Here is a 26,478-nt window from a genome sequence, read left to right as displayed (position 1 = left end):
GAACGGGCCTCCTCACAAAGCAACCTGGGGGATCCCCTCGCCTCCACTGATTGAAATATCAGTTGTTTATTTAACACGAACTCTCCCATGCAAGGAAAATATACTTCCATTGATTTAAAACACTTCCATGTATACACTGCTTCACCAGAAAGAGAGGGACCTCTGAGGTGGAATTTTTTTTCCACATTTGTCTTCATTCCTTTAAATTTGTAGTAACCTACCTTCCTCATTACTTGCTCCTTTGTAAGCGAAGGCCAGAAACATGCATCATAGATGTAAACTGGTATATAGATTAATATAGATTTATTCCTGCAGCACTTCTGAAAATAATCACAGTTTATCATCTGGTGTCTCGACCTTTCATCTGTGTCATAGCTTATTTCCTTATCAGGAATTCACTTAAAAATGCAGTCAGTATTTATATATTACTTCTGCATAGCACATTTGTTTCATTAACAGGTTTATTCTTACATCAGGCAGCTGCTTAGGTTGACTTTCCTGAGCAAGCTTATCTAAATATTTCACATGAAAGCTCAAGGAAATGCAAGTCAACAATTCCTGTTATTTTTACTGCTATTATTTCTGCTTCTTTTGGAGTCTGCTATTGCAGTAAAGTACATCGTATTTCTGCATAGAATAATGTGAAACTTGGGAAACCTGGGAAACCCACTTCTAAGCCTTTGAAGGACTGCCTGAGAGCTGAGGCTCAGAGGCTTCATGGCAGGGCTTGCCCATCATTAGGGAGCACACTGACATGAAAGCACAAAACCTGCCAGTCCTTCTTCCCTACCACTTCAGAATATGAGTCTTGTATTTGGTTCATGTCATTTTACAGTTAATAACTGTACTCCAGCAATTACAAAAAGCAGAGTTAGCTTTATGTGGAAGAGTTTTACAGTTATCTTATAGTCTTAACATGTGTTTGCACATGGGCAAAGGATGACAAAAGAATATTCCTTTCTGGAAATCACAGTCAGTACAGACTGTGACACGGTGCAGAACCGAGGTTAATTGACCCAGCAGGATACATTCGTACCCTTATTTACTGTGACATGGGAATAAATGGTACAGTTTCTCAAAGGCAAGTACTGAAATTGGGCAAGAGGGAGGGGGAGAACTAAAAGGGTCCTACGAAGTATGAAAGGGTTTTATTTATTTATTTATTGTTATTCAAAGCAATTTAAGAGATATTTTAGTACCAGAAAGTTCCCAGCCATAGATTTATCACTCTGGGGAGGCTGAAGGGATGCTCAGAGTGCTGTGTGCAACCACTGGCAGCCTTATTGCTTCAGAATTGCAGGTGCAAAATGATGCTTAGAGGAAAAGCCTCGCTACATCCCACTGACAAGTTTCTGCATCAGCCCTGGTGCAGTGGGGAGTCCTGCATGGCTTCGAGCAATCCTGCATGTAACATATGGAGGAGCAGCAGAAGCAGAGCCCCTCTGAGTCTCCACCACCAGCCTAATCATTATAATAGTTGCGCTTCTTTCAGGGGATCCATTATGCGGAGATCTGAGTAGTTTGTATATAACTCTGTAATTACCTATGCATCCACTTCCCAGTCCAGCCCTACATCCCCTCAATGGCTGCAAGACAGATGGCCCTTTAGAGCTGAGGTAGCAAATTAAAAATGTGTCCAGCAAAAGCCCTGAATCAGCAGCTACTAAAATAATTTTGTAAATTTATTTCACTTTCACAAAACAGTTTATTCCAGGAGGCAAAGAAATTAAAACCTTTAAATATGCTTTTAAAATAAATGGGGTTTTTGTTTGTTTGTTTGTTTGTTTTAATGAAAGCATCTTTTCCTTCTACTTTCTTCCACATAAATTAAAGCCACTTGAAAATATTTGGAACAGAATGGTTCTTCTCTTTTTTTCCCATTGACCTTGCTCGTGTGTTTAGCTTGACTCAAACCATTTGTTATTGCTCAATGATATTTTTAACTGCCATGAGGGCAAAAAATCAGTTGGCTGTGTCACTCTGCTCGGCAGAGGGCTGAGGCAACCTTGCCTATCCCACACTGCAACACGTCTGTTCCTCTGAGCCCGTGCTCTTTGCAGAGGTGAGGGAAGGTATCTGAAAAGGAGATATTTTCCAAGTCCAGCAGAAATAAATTAATCTGCAAGACCAGGCAGGTGTCAGGCTGCAGGGAAAGCAGAGCCCAAGGCTAGAAGTTAAATGGCTAAGTGTAGTGGCTAAAAACACAGTCTTGGGTAGGAACACGCAGCTGAGGTATGTTATAATAAGCAGAGTTGTTACTGAGCTAAAGGTCGCTGCTCTCACAGGGATGACCCCGGGCTGGAGATGATAGGTGCACTGCTGAGTGCTTTGCAGAGACGGTCGTGTGGTTTTATTCACTCTTTCCATACCTGCACGGCAGTATGAGGCTGAAGAGTTCATGAGTCCTGTGGGTCCTTCCCCATCCCAGCATCCATGCTCCGGATTTTCTGACGGTTGCCTCCCCTGCCGTTGTGTTATCCTGATTCTTTGTCCCAGTTTGATTCTGTTCTGCCCATTAGGGGACATTTTCACAGCAGTAGGAAAATAGGTAAAGTGGAAGGATGAATTAGATTTCTACCAAGTGGTAAATAGATTCCCTCCAGAAAGCAATTTGTCTTCTTCCCACCAAAAAAAAAAATACATATATACATATATATATTTAAGTATGTATTTCAATAGAGAGGTACTTCAATTTTTGCTTCACCTTTAACATTCTTTATCAAATCTTTTAAAAAAATCTTTTAAAAAACATCACTGTGAACTTCACAGCTGTCTGATAAACAAAGCCTATATGCAGAGAAAGCACAGCTGGCCGTCAAAGAATTGTTAAGCCAAGGTTGGGTTCCTTTGCTTTTGGAAGTGCCTGGTCCTTCTCAGAGCCCTGTTTGCACACAGCTTCCTGCAGCTGGTGGTACCTGTGCAGTCTGGTCTTTCTCTTCTCTACTGCCTCCTGCATTGAACACTTTGGGCCAAATTCATTTCTGGTGTTGATCCTTCGAAGCTGCTGATAAGATTAATTTGTCGTGTTGCTTGTAAAACCTGGACATATTTTGACTGGTCATATTTAGGTTAGATATGATTGAAATGGAGACTAAGGGGGCTTTCATTTCAGCCTTAACAAAGGTGGCAGGTCTTCTATTGCAAATCCTATTCAGTTCAGACTGTGGGTTGAAGGGCTGACAGAGCATAGAATAATTTTAAAATGCTGTTATCAGGCTGTAAAAATTAACAGTCCATAGTGGCCTTTCCCCTTTCAGTGATATGCTTAACTAAGAAAATACATCCTGTGTTTATTTTACAAAGTCACAGCACTTAAAAATCAATGGCTTTGCCCTTTGCATGGCTAAAGATAGAGCAACTTTTAGAGAAACGGGGTGGGAGTACACAAACCAGGCACGTTCCTTGGCCCAAGAAACCCTGGAAATGAGATCCCAGAAGTCTGAGCAGGTTTTGCTGAGAAAAGGGCAGAGATGGAAAGGAACCAGTCTTCTGGTGCTTTGTTTATCACCAGAGGGGAAGCACTAGAGGGGGTCTATAAGAAAGAAGGGGAGACACTTTAGCAGCATCTGTTGAGACAGGATAAGAGGAAATGGTTTGAAACTAAAAGAGGGAAGATTTAGATTGGATGTAAGGAAGAAATTTTTTACAATAAGAGTGGTGAGGCACTGGCGCAGGTTGCCCAGAGAGGTGGTGGATGCCCCATCCCTGGAGACACTCAAGGTCAGGCTGGACTGGGCTCTGAGCACCTGATCCAGTGTAGGTGCTCCTGTCCATTGTGGGGGGCGTTCCTTCCAACTCAGATGATTCACTGATTTTGTCTGTGTGGTCAACAACCTGCCCATCCCTTCTTCTGCACCGTACTTCCCCAAAGGCAAAAGCATTGCACTCACCAGTAGGTCTTCCAGATCTCTGCCTCAGAAGGATTTCATCCACAGCTGAAGCTATGAGAAATGTACCAAACAAGATGAGCTTGGTATGTCACTCCCTTTATTCTGAGCATTTACAGTCCCTTCAGCACATCGTCTGACCGCAGTTACCTGACATTTTCTCTAGAAAGTAGCAGAAACTCATATTTTAAAAAAGCAGTGACTTGTTTGTTGACCCAGTAGTAAATTAAAATCATCATACACAATGTGTATGAAATAGAAAATCGAATTTTGGTGCAATGAAACTGACAGTTCCATTTAACAGAGAATAAATGAATGCAGACTCCTGTGGATGACTGACTGACTTAAAGAGACTGGGCAGATTTTCCCAGATGAGAAAGCTGATCACAAGAAAATACATATATTTCTATGTGACACAGGTTATACACCTTTTCCAGTTCCCAGTGAAATTAAGCTTAAAAAACATTAAATCTTAGACTCTGGCATTTTTTTCCACATTTTGTTGCTGTATAAATAGAAAACTCAAAGCTTGAACTCTGTAGCAAATTCCAGTGATTTCAGAGGCACTTTCTCTGCATCTGTGATTGCACAGTCAGATCTTTCTGGTCTGAGACAGAAGAGGTTTAATTCTGTATGGCGCATCACACCCTCACTTATGAGCTTCCTACGCAATTAGCATAGGTATGCTGCGAAACAGGAAGAAGCCGAGGTTGTTCCTGTGTGTTTATATGTATATAATATTGTACTTATATTCAAAGTGCCAAAATACATTTCATATCAAGCCTTGCTGCCTCTGCCACTGATTTCAACAGGATAGTAGCTGGCAAATACATGCTAGAAGAGAACACTGTAGATAAAATTCAGTGTTTTCCACCCAGAGCCCAGTTATTCACATGTGAGGCAGTCTGTCACTTTGCATCACTTGTTTCCCATGTGTGTATTAGTTGCTTGGTTCAGCTGGGAGAAAAAGAAGTCCTACAATTATGTCCCTCTCTCAGAAAAGAGCGGTTCTACAAGTATTGCAATAGAGTTTCCTTTTTCTATAGTTTCTAACACAAACTGGGGAAGGTTACATTCAGACTGCACTAAATAGTTGTCTTCATTCCAGATCAGAGGATTAAGCTCAGGTTTAAAATTAAATGTAAATTACAAATAAGTATTCAGAAAACGTTAATTAAAAGTATTACGTTCCTGACTCATTTATGGCTCAGCAAGGGTTCCTAAGTATCTTAGCTGGAGAAAGGGGCCATTCACATTCCTCTTTTTTTGACCAAGTCATTGTACATGTCTTAGGTTATCCATTTGCAAGTTAATGTAGTGCTGAAGCAAAGGTTTTCATTTTAAAGAAGTAATATTTCACAGCAAGATATGCTCCTGAAAGACGTAAAACAATCTTTTTCTAAAGCACTGGGAGTTAATCAGACTTTCTCTGCATTGCTATGGCAGTTTTGAATGGCACAAGATACCGATTATTTGGATCCCAGAGTCTATAGAAATCCCAATACTATTACATTCTCCTCTCTTTATTATCGTATATTGGTGTTCAGGTTTTAAGTAGTTTTGAAGTAGGAAATAAATTAAGAAGAATGTATTTTCTGAGTCTTCTGAATAACTATTGTGTTACATCAGAGCCCTACAAGACCACATCAGGTGCAGCTTGGAACGAATGAAGAGTGGCAGAAGCACTCTCTGTCACCACCCAGCAACACAGTCACCCCCTTCCAGCGGACCAGTGCATTGCCCCTGCTTTTAAACCGACCCCTTCCAAGCCCCACACTGAAAATATCACACTAAGCTAATGTGTTCCAGTGGCAGCACTTCTCCCAGCCTACAGCATTTCTCTTTCGCATTTGATCTTTATAGTTTCCATACTGGAGCGATTTGGTTTGCTGAATTCTGGAAATGTCTCAAGTTGAAATGCTAGTGTATTAACCTGCTGTACTGAGTCTCTTTTGTTTCTCTTTACCAGAGTGCTGCTTGCCAATTTTTACAACTACAGCAGATTTTACTATTCAAACAGAACCAGATGGAACACCAGTTCAAAGAACATGTCAGAATTAAATATTTCTTTTTTAATTAGTTGCTTCTGATTTATGCAAAAAAAAATTAACATAAGAGTGGGAGAATGTGCCATGAATCCAGATGCAACACAGCCCACACAAGCATTATCTTTTCTCTGTCAGAGACACAGAGGCTTTTTCATTCTTTTTTTTTTTTTTCTAGTATTTTTTTTTTGCCTTTGTTTCTGGATTTCATTTTTCTTACACTTTCTGCATCTTTTCTTTCTCCAGGAAGCCCCATAGTGACAACTGAGGTTCTTTTATGTCTATTAGTCGTACTTTTTCCGGACCAGTTTGACTTTTCTCTTGTAGAAACTAACTGATCTAGCTCTGAAAAGAAATATCACTGTACTCAGTACTGCAGTCCCAGCATCAGTATCTCAATGTGATAGACTCCTCTGAATCAATTCTTTGTCTTCGGGACCACAGTCTTTACACTCACGTTTTTCCTGCTCAGAAAAGCATTTAGGCAGAGGGCAAAGATTGCAAGGAATATTTCAACTGCTAAGAAAAGTTCCCTTCCTTGTTGCTGCCAAGCATTCCTGCTTCTTTGGCATGAATATTTGCTCATCTTCTTGTTCCTAACTTCCCACTTTTGCCAAGTCACATAGGCATCAGTTCAGTAAGTCTAGAAGTTGAGTGCACTGAGAATTTTGCACAAAAGTCTTAGGTGCTTTACAGCCTTAACTACTTTCACTTAAACCCAGGATGAATATTTATGCCCTGTCATTAATCAAGGGGTTGTGCTCTTTTAATGATGATTCATCTCAGGGGTGAAGGCTTTAAGAAGTAACATTGAAACCAAATTAGTGAAACTCTCAGAATTTCTTCTAGAGCTTGTGTCGTTTTGCTTAGCATTGTAATCTTTTTTACTTAAAGCGCAATAAATAAAGGAACTAATTGATAGCTGTATGTGCGTAGTGGGAATGTGTGATTGGTCAAAGCAACAGCAACATCTAATAAAAATATTATATTAACAAATGAAAAAGATCAGCTCTTCATTAATTAAAATATTTGACGGAGGAACAGTGAAGCATCACAACAGTTAATGTAAATCAGAGCGCTATGTATGCTATCTAGGGAAATGACACAGTTCTCTAAAAATATTTACTTTGGTGTGTTGTGTCAAGTGATGGATTATACAGCTTTTCAAGCCACAAGAGATGCCCACAACAAAAAGCTTCCTGTTGTTAATCAAACTCCAGCACTTCGTCCTTTATTTTCTCAGGCTGTTGAACAGACCTACAGTAGGAGTGTTAAAAGCTCATGAAACTGCTCCCTTGCTACAGCTCACTCAACGACTGTATTTTATTTAGGGAGGCAGATTTTCATTCTGAAAATAAAGTCTTCCATACAATGACATGGTTATGTATGACAACGGGGAGAAGCAATATTCATTTCGTGCCTTGCATGTTGTGTGTTGTTCATTAACCAGCAGTTTTGCTAAGATTTGCTGTGTGATATATTGTGCAGAGCTAAATGTTATCCTTTTTCTCTCTCCTTAAATGGTCTCAAATCAAATGTGCATGCCTCCCCTTGCATATCTATGTCCTACAAGTGTGTCACCCACCCACATATTTTGAAGATAGTAAGACAGCAATAAAAATATTTTTCCTGGAAGCTAAAAGATATTGCAGTATAAATAGCGAGGAAGAAATTCATATGCAGAAACACCTAGTGTTTTGCAGTGTGATTTCACAGGATATAAATTGATTTTAGAAACAGGAAAAACTGGGACTTTTCTTTACAAACATTTTTCTTTAGGAGAAGAAACACACACTTGAGATATTCCTAATTTCATGTAGGTTCAGGGCCCATTCCTGTAGGTAGGTCTGCCCGCAATCTTGTACTTACCAAAAAGGCGGTCACATCGCAACACAGGCAATTATCAAAGCAGTTTGTTGGATAGGTCCCCAAGGCACCATTTTCCAGAAGAGAGAAGCTTTTTAATCGGAATGAAGGTGAGCAAGATTTTGAAAACAGACTGTCGGTATACTGCAGTTAGATAAGGCAAAAATTCTGTTCATGGCAATGAAATGTCATGATTTCAAGCTTTGAGACCACTGTCTATCTCAGACTGTGGCCATACAGCATGCAATAACTTAGAAAATTGTTTGCATCCTGTAAAATAAATACCAGATGTTTATTTATCATATGTGCAGAAAGTTAAATGTCAAATAATTGCAGGGATATGCATTTGATGTTCATCTTCAAAAGTACCGTGTTTCATCACCATCTCTCTCTGCAGTTCATTTTAACATGAAACACAAGTTCTAAACACACACAAAAAAAGGACAAGAAAAATGGGTTACTTCTGGTCATGTTAACACTCGGAGACCTCTGTTGAGAGGGCACACTGAGCTGATTGGAAATTTCATGACTTGAAAAGCAAACATCTCCAAAAAACATAGGAACTCCGACCTATTTGGTGACACATCTGTACTAGAGCTGCTGCAGTGGTTCCTCTGGATAACATAGCACAGAAGATATCTATTTTACGACCTCTGCATTCTGGTGCCTTCAGGTTCCAGTTGTTAATAGCAGTAGAAATGGTTGAGCTTCAACCCTGAAAAAATAGAAAGAGAACAAAATGCATCAAAAAATGGCTAGTGGAGATTAATTTAACAACTCTTTTAAGATGCTTCATGCAATTTCCAACATTGTCTTCTACATAATTTATTTCAATCACCTTACTTAGAGAAGACTGGTAAATGTATAGTTTGATTTACAAACATGCAGAGGTACCAGAGCATTGTGATTCTGTTTTCTGGCACCTGGAGAGAAGTAATTCCTCTGTCAAACTGTTCTTCATGATACAGTTACTGGCACCAGGAGAACAATTAGGTTACTTCTTCCCTACCTGTAGGCAGTGAACTGGAGACCTGCTCACAGATTCCCTCTCTCAGTCCACTGTTAACTTTTGGCAGCAGAATTTCTACCTACCTGTAGAGTTCTGTCCGATTTTAGCTATAATGGTAGATGTTAGTCCTTACTGTATTCAGGACAGTGGGTTAGATGGGTTTCAGGGTTTTCAGTGCTTCAGGAGTGTGTTGAATATCAGCATTTGGGCCTTAGCAAAATGTGGACACCTGAAGTTCTGTGATGGGACAAGCCTGAGGTGCATAACTGGTCACTGGCCAGTAGCTGTATTAGTTCACTCAGACATCAACTAATCAAATCTTCCCCTCAGTCCCCACTGTTAAAATTTAACTAAGCTTCAAATATCTGGAACTCTTGTAATAGGCCATTGCTTGACTTTATTCACAATGAAGTACTTACTGTATATTAAAAAGCCCCTACTAGAATCATTTCAAATCAGTTGGAATGGTACAGGCTTGGGACCCTAATCATTTCAAAACTGAAGAGCTGTTTCAAATTGTAAGAGAAGCAGATCATTTAAATAACTTAGCTCTGCACTCCCTCAGACTTCCAGATTTTCAAGTGCACTTCAGTCTGGAAGTGAATGTGGTATTGGACATAACTCAGCGCAGCACACTTTACAATCAGCAGAGTACAGTTTGGAGAGCATTTGAAGTTAAGCTGAGATTGCTCAGCGCAATGATGCCCAGATTCCCCCATTAACTTTCAGATTGCAACAATCTAACATCTGAGACTCTCCAGTTACTTTAAATCACTTGATTGTTTTTGTAAGGCAGTGCTCTGATTTATTTTTTTTAAGATTGATTTTTTTTTTTAATCATGAGATAACAAAATGTTGCACTATATCAACTCCACAGACCAATGCTAAAATGTTACATATAGGCTTCACCAGCCTTAAAAACCGTGGCAAGGGCAGTGGCTTTGTGCTGAAAGCTAGTTCTATCTGTCATACACAAGGCTTCTATTCTTGTGTTGGAAGACTTCAGAATGACTTGCATATGACATGGGCATTGAGAGAGCAGCCAGTCTGTCCTCAATAGCACTTCCTTCAGCCTTTTGAGAGAGAATGCAGAGCATGTTGATTTAACTGCTCCAGCGCCTTTGGATATATGACATACATCCAGGAAAAAGGATGCCTGTGGGACACAGGGGACATATGTGCCCCATCCTGCATACTTTGGAAATAATGAGAAGGCCTGAGACATTATTTGGACATTCACATGAGAAGGATTAATCAACCTATTATTATGCTCCTAAAGCCTGGTTAACAATTTTGAGCAAATTAATTGCTCTGATTAATATTTTGTGAACAGTGTAATTTTGTATTGAATTTAAGTAGTTTGCTTTAAGAAACAAAGAGAAGATTCTAGGTGTGGAGAAAGCAGAGTGATGAATTTGATTTTTATCAAGTTTGCTTTTATGGTTAAAGAAAGGCAGTAAGGAAACGGAGTTTCAAAGCTGTGGTCATCAGCCAGACAGTGTGAAAGTTTCATGCCTTGTTTTGGCCATTTGGCAGCTGTACTTGTGCTCTGAGACAAAGGTTTCTCTTGCCAGCAGAGCTGACTTGAGTAGTCTTGCTCCTGCACCCCACATCATCTTCCCAGCTACACCCGTATAGCTTCAGTGACTACATATGGTGACCTAGATCAAGAAACAGATCTAGATTAGAAATAGTTTTTCGAGGAGGGAGCTAGTCTAAATCACTTCCCCATTTGGTTGCTGTGTAATTTCATGGGGGAAAGACAGAATAGTTGAGGAAGAGAGATGGCCTCCAGCAAGCATTTGTGTGCACACAATAGCATTCATTTCTATAGCAAGTTCAAATTGCCATTATTTTCTAAAGCTTGAAGTTCATTACATTTGTCAGTCGGAGCAGAATTATTGAACTTGTGTTAATGCCTCCTTTTTTTGGCAAATGCCTTGTAGTGTACAAGCTAGCAACTCATTTGCCTTTTTCCCAACAAAATTGCACAGTGATTCATAATTATCTTGTGACTAAATAATACACCATGGGACTCTTTTCTTCTCATCTGTTTGCAAGTGATGAGCTTGTAGGCTTCAGCAGAATTCTTTTTATCATTCCCTAAGTGCATGACTTCGTTATTGTGCTATTAAATTTTATCCCATTTCTAATACTCCAGTCCTCAGGGTCATTCAGCTTTCACCGCATGGCTCTCCTCTGTATTGACAATGCCTGGTAGCTTTGTGTCCTCAGCAAATTTCATTTGCATCTTTGCAAGACAGTTAATGAAAGTATTAAGTAAGATTGTTCACCAGACTGGTCCTTGAGGAGCCTTGCAAATAACTTGTCTATAGTCTGGTGCCCAGTTACACTGAAGGGGTTTCTGGTTCCTCCTCCATAGAGGAAAGATAATCCTCTGCCATGTGTGTTGCCTTCCTAACTGATCAAGCAAATGTTCCCTTCTCCTTTGATGGCCCTGTTAGCAAGAAAGACTAGTACTGTCATTAGCAACAATGCACTGCAGTTTCTTTTATATAAATCCCTATTACCTCCAAGGGGGATGTGGAGGGTCACTTATGCATTGATTGTCCTCACACCCCCATTTGTTCACTACCACAGGTAGATCTGGGCCTTCTCCGCTTCGTTTCTGGAATTGGGACCCAAGGAGCCATCTCAAAAGAGACAAAGAAAGAATATTACCTGAAAACATACCGTGTAGATGTCAGCTCCAATGGAGAGGACTGGATTACCCTGAAGGAAGGAAACAAGCCTGTTGTAAGTCCTTTCTCTTTTACTCTTCTTTTGCCAAAAAAAAATAGGCTGTTGAATTCCTTAGTTACTGTATCACAGTTTTAATCAGCATGATCAGTGCTAGCAGTTTCCCAAATCCAAAAGGCAGAAATTTTCTTAGTAGCAAAGGGCCCCAAAAATCATCTGTGTGCAGCAGCTGAAATGGGTGTAAGGTTCTGCTTTTCTTATTGTGGACACCAGAATTTGAGTGGTTTGGATCTTCTCCCCAGAGTGTGCTGCTGTTTCCCTATTTGACAGAAATGTCCTATGTGACTTTCAGAAAAACATTATAGGGAACCTTTTAGAAAATGTATCAGTCCTTCATATATGGTGAAGTTCTGTATATGTGCTGCTGCGGTGCCTCAGCATAGTCCTGCTGTCTTGCAGGAGTGCCAGCAAGCCATTAGTAATGTGTTAGACTTTCAAGCATCTCAGTGATGGGGTCATGCAGGCAGATAATTAGGCTTATCTTTCCATCCTTATAGATTTTTATCACCTTTCCATTTATCAGCAGATGTGCTCCTTGTAACCTCCCAACATAACAGCTTTAGACATTTGTAAGAAAAATCTTCATTATCCACTACCATGAGCATAAAGCTCATTACTGAGAAGTCAGTTCTGTCCCAGCTACCAGTGAGGCTGTAACTTCCATTCCACCTCACCTGGGACACATCTGGGAACTGCATCCCCAGTGGCTACCTGGGGCTGATGACATAGAAGACTCTCTGCTGTCTCTCCTCAAAACAGCTTTTTTGTGACCATTCTGGAAGGACTCAGAATGGCTGCATAATATTATGCTCTATCAGTGTAACCATATCTAGCCCAAAATATTTGGTAACTGGTTTGTCCCTTATTCATCTGTAAGTGCTATGCCAAGTCCACTACTTTTATCTAATCAAAATGGTAGTACCATTTAACACATTTACCTTTCTTCTTTGAAACACTTTGTAAAGAAACAAAAAACAAGAATCCTGAAAGCCTCCTGAACAGGTATTACAGACGAGAAGGAACTTTAGAAGGTCAAGTGCCTCAATGCAGGCACTGTGTAATGATGTACAAAGGTACAATAACTGACTCACCCAAAGTCACAAGGGGAGCCAACACTGCTTTGGGTACAAGGCACAGGGTTTTCTGGCTCCAGTTCCAGTAACCTGAACAAATGCCTCTTTCAGAATCAGGCCATGCCTGATTTTCTTTACCAGCTTCAAATTGTAAACTCTCCAAGAGTGTATTTTGCGTGAGTTTCTGTTATACACACTGTTCTTAATTCATTCTTAAATCACTTACTTTTTCGAAGGGTTTATTAAAAAAAAAAAAAAAAGAAAGAAACAGGTTTCTTAAAAGGTCACATTTCTAAAATGACCTTATTTTGCTGTTATCAGGACAAGGAATAAAACCTGTACATTGTTCTCCCTCTAAAAGCTTCATTCAAACCAATGAAGGAGACTCAGCTGCTGAAGGAATGACAAAAGCAAGCAGCCACCAGCATTCTAAGGAAGCCTAATAGCAGTGTTGCACTGACCAAGCTCAGGAACTGGGTGCCTTGAGAAACCTACTTCCTTGATCAGATGCAAACCTTGAGATAACTACAACAGGTCCTCCAAGAGAAAAAGAAGATAGTTGCTAAAGAGAAATGTAGATCCATTTAAATTCTCTTTCTGTGTATGAAACTCCTTTATCAAATTATTTAAGAAATAACCAAGCCTGATGAGCTGGCAGCTGTGTGCTGCTGGCCTCTGCTCCAAATTAGTGCAATTGCTGCAAGTAACAAACAGGAAAGTAGACAGTGTATGTAAGAAATGGGAAAACCTCCTATAAAAAGAGAGGGGACTGTATCTATGGAAAATAACAGGAAGCTGGTCCTCTCTACGTGAGAAAGAGGCAGGAAACTGAATCACCTTCTTTGGACTGGAACATTGCAAGGTTTCGGCTCTGCTAGGAAGGAGCATGTTTGTAGGATCCTCAACATGAAAGAACAGCACAGTCCTCTCTCTTCTTGTGGAAGTCTTATTGTTCATCTGATCTGACTATTAGCCTCAGGGGACACACAGAGGCAAAACCTTAGAACCCACTATATAGACTTTAAATAGTCTTCCATGTCAGAATGCAAGGAGAAAGACTTGAGCATTTGTTAAAAAAGGAGTTAAGCCCAGAAGGTTATCAGAGCAAGGGTTGCATGACGCACTCTGAAAAACTCTGAAACCCAAGGACAGCAAAACAAAGTGTTTTTAGCTTAACTCCATATAGGGATTTTTACATGGTCTAATTGAAATCCAAAACCTTTAATTTGGGCATGAGGTTTTGTAGCTTTTGGCATCATTCTACAAGCATTTGTGTAATCAAACTACCCTAATTAGGCAGTGAGGCTTTCTGCCAGGACACGGCAATCCTTGGGTGGCAAGGACCAGTGTATGCCAGTCTCACATAGAGGCCTGTGCATTGGGAAGATGTTAACACAGTCAGGGGCTGTGCAGAGCCTTGTGCTCAGGTGAATTCCTGATCTCCTGATGGCCTTGAACTCTCCTGCCGTGTTCTGCAGCGTGCCATGGGACATGGCTATTTTTTAGTATTACCAGACATCTTTTTCCTCTCAAAGGAAAGCTTGACTGTCAGCAAAAAATATGTTAGGAGTTTAATGAAATACTTCCCCATGCAAGAATTTTGTCTCATCTGCCACAGAAATAACCCTGGCTAGATCTTGTGTCTCTAGAATCTGTAAAATACAGAAATCTAAACACCATTTAAAAGAAAACCTAACAAATATATACCTTTTCTCTCCACACAAAGGTCTTTCAAGGGAATAGCAATCCCACTGATGTTGTTTACAGACCTTTTGCCAAACCAGTTTTAACACGTTTTGTACGAATTAGACCTATGTCTTGGGAAAATGGAGTATCGCTGAGATTTGAAGTCTATGGCTGCAAGATAACGGGTAAGTCTTGGGAAGGATTTTAAAACCAAGGGAATTTATTGTGCCTATGCTGTGTTTTTTTATTTTTATTAGTGAAATACATCTTCACTATTTCTGCTGTGGTCGTACTGGAGAAATGTGAACAAATGAGAAAGAAAATAAAATCCAACAACCCAAACATACAGTATTATCAGAATTTTGTTCCAGCATTCTCTTTAAAGTCTTCTGCTTTAAGAAGTTAAATAAATAAAGTGTAATTACTTCTCATGCAACTTTTACAGCTTTGTGCAAAACACCTCAGATACGCATCACTCTTGTTTTCTCTTTCTTGCCCTCCAGTCTCTCTTGGCTCTCTTGCCTACTGTTTACAGTTTGTTCTCAGCAGGTTGCCCAAGGAACAGTCATATATATCTACATTTAAAAACACTACAAGGTAAAAACGCTGAGATCTAAAGCCTGTTTCAGTATCTAGACATATGAACTCATGTTCCCAGTGCAAAATCAGCATTACTTTTTGGAATGTAACTCCTTTGTATCACACAGATACCTACCTACAGATCCCTACCCAAATAATTGCCCGAAGTGCTTTCTAAAATAATAGCAAAAAGAAATAAAGGAAAAAAAGAAAAAGAAAAAAAATAAAGCAGGCACAACCAGGAATTTTTTAGTGTTTCTTTTTCCAGTTCCTACAAAAATTTGTTAACATTTTATATACAAAGTAGAAATAGTCTTCTTTACTAAGACCTTTAACAAGGTGTGTAAGAAAGTGATAATTTTAATATTTCGCTTCTTTGTCCTTTAAAAATGCCTAAGACAAAAGTTATAACAATGGGGAAAACTCAAGTACAGCAAGAAAATGTAATTTACAGAATATACAAAAGATTTCCAGTTCCAACAACTTTATAAATAAGTAGTTTGAAACTGGTTTTTTGGTTGATTTAGAAAACCTTCCTTAGGGGAAATTCAAATTCAGATGTGACCCCGCACTCCTTGACTGAGCAAAAAGAATAGAAAACAAGAATAGAATAGGATTTTCTGATCCTTTTGGTTCCCATAAGGACAGAAATACTTGTGGTATTTTGGTACTTCCATTTCCTGCCAAAACTAGGAAGTGTACATTTGAATAAATGAAAATTATATACAAATACAAAAAGATAATGTTGCATGTAAGAAAGAAATAAGAAATTGCTTATCAGAGTTGAACTGATTGATACAGTCTGTTTCTGCTTTGGTGTTTGTTCAAATTAACAGTTTAGTTCATTTGTTTTTTTTCTCTGCAGATTATCCTTGCTCTGGGATGCTGGGCATGGTGTCTGGGCTCATTCCTGACTCTCAGATTACTGCTTCTACTCAAGTTGATAGAAACTGGATCCCTGAAAATGCTCGCCTTATAACAAGCCGTTCAGGCTGGGCACTGCCACCAACTACTCATCCTTATACAAACGAATGGCTTCAAATAGACCTTGGTGAAGAAAAAAAAGTGAGGGGCATTATAGTCCAAGGAGGCAAGCACCGAGAAAACAAAGTATTCATGAAAAAATTCAAAATCGGCTACAGCAACAATGGATCAGATTGGAAAATGATCATGGATTCCAGCAAGAAAAAGATAAAGGTAAGGAGGAATGCTCTGCTTAGGGAAGAGCTTGCATTACATTTTATACACAGTCATCTCTAATCTGAGGAAGAGCACGTGGTTGGGGTGAAGCTAAGGTAGGACTGCACCGAAAGTGATGTGGCTTTTGACATTATCCCATTCTAGGCGGAATGTACCAGTGGAGATTACTGGTGAAGCACCTTGTTATGTGTGAATAATGCTCATAGGTTGAAGCAGAAACCACAAGATAGTTTTTTTTTGTTTTTTTTTGTTTTTTTTGTCTTTGAATGTATGCACTTCTGAACATAATATGCACTATTTAACATGTTTACCCAAAATCCCATTTATTGTTTTCCAATCAGATTTGTAATTGTTGCTCACAAAGTCCATTTTGGCTTTGAAAGGTGCAACCTTCTTCAACCCTCCCTTCCTTTTTGTTCAGGAGAGGAGCACGCACATTTTCAGGGGCTGGCACTACAGTATTGGAAAGATAGGGAATCAGATACACCAAAAATGGTCCCCAAAAGCCAAACCATTATGGTGTTTGGCAGATAGAAACCTTGAGAGTTGCTGCAGATCTTAGCAGTGTTAGTCTGAAAATTAGATGTAAAAGCTGTTTTGCTATATAGACTCATCAATTGAGCAAACCTGTGTTTCTTTAACGGAAAAGCTGAGTGTGCCCATGGATGTAGCTTTTCCAGGCACATTTGGTAAATATTGGACTTCCTTCTCTCCTGTTTTAATCTCACTGAATATCACTTTTCATCATTTGTTATGGGGATTAAAACTAAATGAATTCAGCCTTTGCAATCAGCTCCTTTCTCTTGTTACCATGAGTTTTGACTTCATCATAAAGTGTGAAGAGAGTGTAAATCAACAATGGGATCTAACCATTTTCTGTCTAAAATAGATGTTGTTTTGACATGTACTTCTACACTGGGGCTCAGTGAGGGAAAAAATAATGCCATATGCTTTCAAAGCAGTGCGCCGTCTGCTGCATGGCTTTCTGTTTTCTAATACAAGCACTTGCCATCATTGTCAGAAGTTAGCAGTTTGACAAGAAAACTAGAGTGCTAACTAACACACTGAGCCCATCCTCAGCTTTCATCACTACCAGAAATTAACTTTCAAAGGTTAATGGAATGAGGAGGGCTGGAAATCAAATCTCTTGTGGCCTAATTATAATCCTTCCCAAAAATTCAATACTATTTAATAAACTTTCCTCCAAAGTACAAGTTTTCTTTAAAGAGAATTAAATAAATCCTATGATTCGGGAGTCGGAGGGATTTAAAATGTTAATACTGGAATGTAGTACTTTTAAATGTAAGTAGAACTGGAGCGGACAGAATGCTATAATGAGTCACAGCAGGAACATAGATTAGAAACAGCCCCATTTTATGAAATGAAACACATCATTTCACTTGGTTAAAGTCTTGACTTTCAATAAACAAACAACTGCACGCAAGGAAAAGGAAGAGAAACAACAAGCTAAATGTAAAAACAGAATCTGTCCAAAGGATGAAACGTCATCTGAATACCATCTTGTCTTCCATGCTTGCAGCTCCTTCCCTAAGACTATCGTAACTCTTTTTTCTTTGGCTGACCCAATTTCTGCTATTTTTGACTGTGCAGAATGTTTCCCCCTCCAGCCTATCTCAAGCACTTAAAGGAGTGAATATCACTCAAATCCTCAAACAACCACGCAGAACCCCACATTCATTTCAAAATCCAACTTGTGTTTGTTCTCCATAGGCTTTCTCTAGTTTTCTCCATAAATTCATCTTTGTCTTCCATTCTTTTTTCCTGCTTCCACTTACCAACTGATGACCTTTTTGGTTTTCACACCACTTCTGGTCATTTATTGCACAAGAAAATTCTAACTGTTCTGCCAACTGGAACAACCTTTTTAAATTTCTCTGCCATACTTAAAATAATTTTTAATTTACAAATCATGAAAACTTTTTTTTTTCCCTAGTTTATATTCCCTTTTGTTTTGTGATCATTTATTATACTTATCTTTGTAAAAAAGTAAATTGATTTGTGACATAGCATATATAAAAGATGCTCAGAAAGTGAAGTTATACTGTGTACTCCTCTCTCCTCCCCCATGAAGAATATCAGTATGTATTTTAAATGAACAGTCAAAATTGAATCACAGGCAGCTCTTCACTACAAAGGACAATGATTCAATATAATTATGATTCAATATAATTCTAGATGCCTATTGAATTCTAATGCCTATGTGTCAGTACTCTAGTATTGATGTCTTTTATAAAACAGTTGTCATTATTATATGTTGCTATTAAGACTACTATTAAAAAGGAAGCAAAGATTCCTCAGATACATCTGTCTATTTTCTACACATAAAATGGCATTCATTCTTTCACATGCAGTAGGTAGCTTTTTGATCATTTGACCTATGCTGGAATTCAAATCTAATAATATATAATTGTATGTTAATTAGTTCTGACAGGCTATCTACATGTGAATTCTTGACAACTTTCTTCCAGGCACCTTCAGAACATGAGATCAGGTATTGCCCCTTGAACCACCTCAGAGTTACAGTCTTCACTAAGAAATAATAGCAAAAGCATTTACGTAGAAATTACCCATCAACTCTGGCTTATGTGACTGCAACATTGTCTTATGCGACTGGCACTCTAACCAATGGCCAGAAGGGATTCTGGACCATCCGCTAGACACAAGTGTAAAACAAACATAACAAGGCTTTTAGGACTGCACTAAAAACACAAGCAGCTGTCAGTTTTACCTGTGCTTTTGGGCAATACAGCCAGTTTTTCCTATGGCTTCGGTTTTCTCTGTCCCCAGGTCAGTAAGAAGGCCAAGTTTTGTTCTCATTCAAAATAAGGGCAGACAAGTGCTGACTTCTTCCTGAAGAAAGCTTCAGACCTCACAGTTATGAGCTGGAATTAGCAGCACTTCTAATCAGTTCAATAAAGATTATTTTTATTGATTTGTAATTTAACTATTAACAGAAAGAAAAGTCCAAATCATTTTACTTTTTTTATATACATTTAATATTTTGTTGTTTATTCTCCACAGGGCCTTCTGAAGTTATTTTTTTTTTTACATAAATTAGTCCAAAAATAACTCTGTTTAATCATCTAGACTTTGAAACATTTCATGGGAAGAAACATTTCTTTGTGCAGTCAGTTCATTCTAAGGACCTATAATCTCCATGGATACTATATGAAGGTTTTGGTTTAAGTACAAATTATAACTTGTCCCATATAAGAAATATCAATGACAGGTGACACTGAAGGTATCAGACAAATGCAATTGAGAGCTATATTATGGCTGAAGAACCCAGAGTGCAACTCAGACAAGAGATTTTTTGTTTGATATGTACCTTCACTGACCTGCCTTCCCTGTTAAATTACATTGCAGTTTTGTCAGGAAGCAGCTCTCTTCTTTCTTTCATTCTTTCTTTCTTTTTTTTCTTTCTTCCTTTCTTTCTATTCTTATTCAATAGCAGTCTCCCTGGAAGAACTCTTGCAGCTACTGTTACTGGAGTTTAATTTATGCCTTTTGAAATAACTACAACTTATGAAACTCTGTCACTGGGGGAAATCAGATTGAAATTTTCTCTTGAATAGTTGGATTATTATTGTAACCACTTAAAAGGTGACAGGATCTTCACCTCAGTCATTTTTTTTCCCTAAGAAGTGTTGAAAATGTCACCCAGTTAAACCCCAGATCAGAGCGTCATTTAAAAACATGTCTCATTAAACACTCAGCTCTTGTTATGACCCTGATGGATTGGTTGCTACTGAGTTTATGAAAAATGAAATGCATTACTTTTCCGAGAAGCTTTAACTGTGTATTTTCCATTCTCGTTTAGGATGTGGAAGTCTGACACTTATTAAATGGTTAGAATCTGGCCTACTTCTCACCTAATTCAAAGGCTAGAGAGTGAAGAAAACGTTGAAATATCTTTTCTTTTTTAACAAGCAGCATTTGTCATGCTTTGCAGACGTTTGAAGGCAACACCAACTACGATACACCTGAACTGCGGACTTTTGAACCTGTATCGACGAGATTCATCCGCGTCTACCCTGAGAGAGCCACACACGCTGGACTGGGACTTCGAATGGAGCTGCTGGGCTGTGAACTTGAAGGTAATTGCTCTGCCAGAGATGAATGCCCTTTATTATTTTCAAACATACATTTGGTACTTGGACTACTGCTGAACACTGCTGTTCTTGCACAGGCAGCACATCATACTCTTGCTTCCGTGACTGCCATTAGTGCTGTTTCTTGGACTAATCAGTTCCTTCTGGGCAGACGTTCGAATATGCTGAAGGCACAAATATTATTCTCTCTCCCATCCTTTGTTGAATCACAGTGATATTCTCCACATGGTTTCTGTTCCCTCAAGCAAACTTATGATTATGCTTTCGAGAAGAATAGAGCTATTAGGAGAAAATGAAGACAGAAACTCGTATTTTCTGTTACAATGATACAACCCAGAAAGAGACATTTTCTGAGAATGAGAAAGGGGAAATTACACCTTTTGCTCCTTCAAAGGATGTGAAAGTCACACAAGACACTATGATAGGTAGTGATTACTTTTATGGACAGGGTCTGTGTTCTTCCTTTTTAAGGGTGAGGAAGGTCTTTTTTGTTCCACACCATGCTTTCATTTTGCAACAGTATGTAAAGAGATGAAAGACCAGGAAAAGCAAAGTTTAGACATTTATTCTTGGACTATGACATGAAGTATTATTATGCTTTGATTTTTGTTATATAAACAATAATTATTTAACATCATAGATAACTACAGAGAGCACTACATGAATTTCACAATGTTATCTGGTGGATGAAGGTACAGTGGCTTGGCTTATAAATCACAGAGCTTAGCAATATGCATCTAATAACAAATCATATTATCAGGGGTTTCATATGATACCTCAGAAAGAAGTTGCTGAACAGGCTCCAAAGATGCAAAACTGCTCTACCTCCACTTCTTTCTCACCATTTCATTCCCACAGCAGAGGAGTGGAAAACATTACTGTGAGAACTGCTGATCTCTCTGTTGTTTTTTAGTGAAGGCCAAATTGAATAAGTGTGCTTTTTACTTGGCCCAGAAAGTTGGGAGTTTGGAAATGCTTCTTAGTTCCTGCAGGAAGTCCTCATTTCCTGTGAGAATTCTTGGTTCCTGCAGACTATTGTACTGCTTGCTCAGAAAAGAGAAAAGAAAACTCAGCACCTGCCCTGTGTAAACTTACAACCCATGGGTAATGTCCTCCTGCTACAGGGGTCCTGTAGCCACCTTCACATCAAGAAGTAAGGTTATGGATCACCTTACAAGAACATGTGGCTCAGTGAGATGGAGGAGCCAGAGAAGACTAACTAGGCAAACTGCAGCAGCAAGTATTGTGTTTCCCTGTTGCCGTGAGCAACATGGGACACATCTACTTGCATTCATCTTCCCAACTCTAGAGCACTTCTGAAGGTTGCTCACCTACAGGTCATCCATGGACAGGCAGGGTCAATTTCCATTCGCTCATGGGAGAAACTTAATAAGAAAAATTCGTTGCATAACTGTATCTTTTGGAAGGAGTTGAATGAAGAGAAGTCACTTGAGATTTACTGAGGAGGATGGATATTGAGATGAGAAAAGAAGCATGGAGCTAGGCGCAGACAGGAGTAAAAAATCAAATCTCCAGCAGTAATGAGCAAGGGGAAGTTTTGTATCTTACAGAGCATCCCAGGGGGCCTATAGGAATTGATGGCAGAGATGTAGGCAAGCTTGAGGCTATACAGGGGCATGAAGATCAAGATAAAAAAACTTGACTTGATGTAGAAAGCTAGAAGGAGCTCCCAGAGGGGCTTTCAAGGAGATATGGGGAATAGATGCTCTGAATAACTTATAACGGGTGCAGAAATGTTTCTTTAGTGCTAGCTTATACCTGTAAAGCACAGGTTGTGGTCCAGAAAATCCTAGTTTCATCCCAGGATAGAACTTCCACAGAAAGTGCCATCCCTACTGACATTTTCTGACCATGAATTCAGTGCATAAGATCTTAAGTGGCCAGTGGGCTCTGGAGGCAGCAGAAGGGCAAAGAAGAATCCAAGGAAGTGAAGCATTATTATATAGCTATAATCACAGTAAAACATTGTTAATGAAAATAGCAGTAGTTGAAAACAGGCAAAAGCCCGGACCACATTCCCAGGCTGGTTATCTTAAGAAAAGGAAATATACTTCCAGCATAAAACATAAACTGTATCCTGATTTTCCAGATGTTATATGTTTTGCAGACACTGGGATTTAGATATGTTTTCTGGCACCTTGCACAAATCTCAAGGTCTTAATTGCAATAACAAAGGTCAGACTTTTACTGGTTATGCAGCAGCTACCGGAAAGTCATCACCAGTGAGAAGCTAGCAGGTGGCCAGGAGGGATGACTGACATCACTGATGTCTTACTTATTTATAACTTCAACAAGAACAAAAGAAACTCCTTCCAGACCTTCTCAGTGAGCACAAAGTAATTCCACATCACACTGCCTTCCTGCCACTGTTACTGTCTGCTCAGACATTTCCTCCCTTACACGTGCTGTGCAGAGATTTCTTTGTCAGTGTAGTAGGTGCTTGAGAACTACCACCCTGAGCTCACACCACTCCTTCTGCTCTGTACAGGCCTACTCATGGAAACTTTGGCCACACAATAAGATTATGGGGTTTCTACCTTACCCTAACACTTACATCCCTTCACTCCTGGTTTGTAGAAACAGTACGCTACCATCAGCCAGTGAACAGACAGTTCAGGGCTTTAATGCTCAACTCCACACAGCCCTTGAGCTCAGATATAGCAGAGCACCTCAGTGCAAGAGGAAATATTAACAAACCTGGAGAGTTGCTCCTTTTTGCAAAAATAACACAGGAAAATAGTGTATGGTGCTCATCACGATGTTACTGCCAATTGCATGCTGATACTCCAGCAAACTTTTTCACTAACAAATGGATTTTCTTTCAGCTCCTACAGCTGTCCCTACTGTTTCTGAAGGCAAGCCCGTGGATGAGTGTGATGATGACCAGGCGAACTGTCACAGTGGCACAGGTGATGACTACCAACTGACAGGTGCAGAAACCATCCTCATTTCATTGCAGCTTCATTGTAGCTCATATTCATCACCAGTAACCAGCTAAACATTTGTACTAATTTAGTCACTCAGCATAAATGGACATTGGTATGCAGTTCATATTGTCGGTGCTGTCAAAACAGAGGCATCTGCCTTTTACATGTGACAATACTTTTGATTGTTTTCTCAGCCATATAATTTTGGAAGCAAATAATAGTGACTAGCTGGAGCAGAGGGCATTTTTTTTAATCAGGAATTCTGCCTAATCAAATGTCATAATTAAACTTTCTCTTACTAAGAACAAAGCTGATAAACCTTTTGAGGTTTATTGTCTGAGGCTGAAGAACTCAAAATGAAATATTGTTTAGGCTCTTGCATGTTGTTATACTCTTCCATGCATAAAATTTAGCACAGGACTCATCTCAGCCCTAAATCTTACTCAGACAGAAACAAAGAAGATTTGCTTTATCAAAGCATACTCATGCATATACCACCAAAAAGATTTTCATGAGCTTCCCCATCAGCACTGCATTACAGCCTCAGATGGGCTGACCTCCTCCAAGCTGCCATCACTAAGAGCAAAACAGGACATAAGGTACTCTGCATCTGGAAGGGAGGAAGCTTCTTAAATTTCATATTTTCTCACTTCTGCACAGAACCACTGTCCTTCTGAGAGAGCTGGTTCTCCATCACTATGTCCTCGATCCTTTCACGAAGGTCACTTACTGCAGAAAGCTCTGGGCCTGCTCCTGTACTAGATCCATACTTCTGTAGCGGCTGAGCTTATTTTAGGACATAGCAACACAGGTTATTTCATCACATCTCTCTGGTTCACTTACCTAATAAAAGTTTACTGCTTCTTATATCTATGGCATAAAATAGCACCACAGCCTGACAATAGCTGTCCATGAGGACATTGAGAAATCTTAGGTAAGAGAGAGATTGGCTTTTTGAAAGCAGCCAAGTAGAACATCTGACAGCAGATATGAGTGAAAGTGCAGTTTCAGCATCAGACTCTTTCTGAGCTTTGCCAGTGTCTCCCGTAAATGTATATTGCAAATCAAAAATTGAAAAACAGTTCATGAGCAAAAAAGGCACCACACGGTCACTGTCACTGCTTTTCAAATCACTTTTCCAGATGGATCTTATTCTTTGTGAAAAGAGTCACGTAGGAAGTCTAATAAAATAGTCCATATTGTGTTAAGGTAACTCAGAAAGCTTTCAGTATTAGTAAACATTGTAATTTTGTAATTTCTCTGAAAGCAAAGAGCCAGGTCAGAAAACCCTGGGGCTGTCTGCAGAGCTCTGCGACGAAGGCTGGCTTGCAAGACTCAATAGGTAGAGACATATTTCGCATAGACAGAGGCTGTGTGAGGGCAGGGAGACAGATCTGTGCAATCACCTTCCTGTTCACCCACTAATAGTCTCTGCACTTCAGACAGCTCAGGACTGCATCCCACATGTCCCTCAGGGAAAGGTTATTGAGCAGAAGAAACTCCCTCTGGCAATTTTTGCAGGCTGTGCTTAGGGAGCAGTTTATAAGCTCTAGGACAAGGGAGCAGGCATCAGCCTTCCTGAGCACCAGATTTTCTGGGAACTGAACCTATTTCACTACTAAAATTGAAAATTACTACACTGCCCTTCTATAGAGTGCCAGCACTTCAATATAATTTACAACATCCCCTAGAAACCCCAGCTCAGTTGTTCTGGGCACAGCAGTAATGTTACATTTGATGTTTGATGTCACATGTAACACAAAAAATGCACAAAAGTGATTTTACCAAAAATTTTACCACAGATATTCCTCCAAAGTGCATAGACAGAAAGTGTGTAAATCTCACAGACCATTAAGGATGGCAGGGCAAGGCATCGGTGCCGTCCCTTCTTTCCTCCAAACCCAATGAGTGCAGTGCCAGCATTCTCATGGGTACGGCTGCTTGAGTCACTTCCCTGATGGTACTCGCACATATGTGAGTATCACAATGAATCCTCCCTTGCAATTAACAATAATTGTTCTGTAGGCCAGATTCCTTCCTGCTCTATTTGGACCCCATACAGAGCTACTCTATTTGCATGGCTTAGAGCATTTCCCATCAGATCATTCTCACAAACATAAAGCTGATATAGCTTGGGCATTCATTCTTATTGAAAGTCATCATAGTCATCCTTTCTATAATGCTTTAAGCACTTGCTTGCTGGAGAAGAGAAAAGCCATTGACTGGTAATCAGCACCCCGCTGTGCATTTATAATTGCACTAGTTTACTTTTTGTTTCCTTTATCAATATGAGGCTTACCTTTAAAAAGTCAAGTATTTTTAAAATATCAATTAGCGAACGTAGTGAGAGGGCCATGACCCCTCTCTTCTCTTGTTCATCTACTTGAAGAAGAAGACAAAGTTCTTAATTACCCCTGCTCTTTGAGACAGAAGTGAAAGCTGCCTAGAGAAGAGCCAAAAGCTGGGCAGTTCCCATGCAGCTCTCCAGCAAGCTGGTCTCACAAAGTAGCTGTGAAGCAATGCAGGGGCTGGAGGATCTCAGGTGTGTGATATGGCAAGCATGTGCTTGCTGAATGCACAGACTGGTGAGTGTCAGGGGGGCTAGGGAGATCAGTCACTGACATCCCATCTGATTTTGACAAATCACTGTCTGTAAAGTGAGGACAACCATAAGGGCACAATAGGGATTGATTAGTTGGTGTTTGCAAGGACTCAAAACATAGAAGGCTTTATCTGAGCTCTGGGTGGGGTGATTTTGGGGTTTTTTTTGGGGGGGGTTTATTGTTTTGAGGGTGTTTTTGGTTTTGTTTTGTAAAGGAAACCAGGTCTTTAATGTCATATTTTCATGCCCTAAGGTATTCAGTTGCCTTCATGTCTAATAAAGATGGTCATATTTCAGATTTATAAGTAGGAAATTCCTAATGATCACTGTGTCCTTCGTTGAATGCCTCATATCATGATATGCATAATTTCTTTTCCAGGTGGAACTACGGTGCTGAATACAGAAAAGCCGACAGTGATAGACAATACATTACAACCAGGTATTTAAAAAAAAAAAAACAATTCCAAACCTAAATTTCATGCCAGAGACAAAATAATAAATTGCAGCACTTCCTGACTCCCCAGCCCCTAAAAGTCTCTGAAGTAAAGAAGCATCTGGTCTCTCGGCTCTATACAGTAAATATTTTATTCCTTTCATCCACATGTAGACAAAGCGGAGAACAAGATTTCCTTTTGCATCAGCAAATGGTAAATGCTGACAAAATTAAACTAGCTTAATCACACAGTGCAT

At 39.5% G+C, this 26,478-nt stretch overlaps 1 protein-coding gene across 5 annotated transcripts in view; it reads left to right on the top strand.

The window, feature by feature from the left end:
* Window positions 1–26,478, top strand: part of NRP1 (neuropilin 1) — a 108,203-nt gene that overhangs the window by 64,654 nt on the left and 17,071 nt on the right. For 3 of the 5 annotated variants that reach the window (XM_015853137.3, XM_015853136.3, XM_085538877.1), the window contains exons 8-13: window positions 11,409–11,564; window positions 14,367–14,511; window positions 15,771–16,102; window positions 20,079–20,223; window positions 23,085–23,189; window positions 26,168–26,227. In XM_015853137.3, coding sequence (XP_015708623.1) covers window positions 11,409–11,564; window positions 14,367–14,511; window positions 15,771–16,102; window positions 20,079–20,223; window positions 23,085–23,189; window positions 26,168–26,227 — 943 coding nt within the window. The remainder of the gene's footprint in view (window positions 1–11,408; window positions 11,565–14,366; window positions 14,512–15,770; window positions 16,103–20,078; window positions 20,224–23,084; window positions 23,190–26,167; window positions 26,228–26,478) is intronic. The other 2 variants (XM_015853139.3, XM_015853138.3) reach the window with 1 other exon arrangement.

Source organism: Coturnix japonica, chromosome 2 (genome assembly GCF_054131305.1).
Source record: "Coturnix japonica strain WE chromosome 2, WE-NBRP24, whole genome shotgun sequence".
NCBI classification, from domain to species: domain Eukaryota; kingdom Metazoa; phylum Chordata; class Aves; order Galliformes; family Phasianidae; genus Coturnix; species Coturnix japonica.
This window is presented reverse-complemented; position numbering and strand designations above follow the sequence as displayed.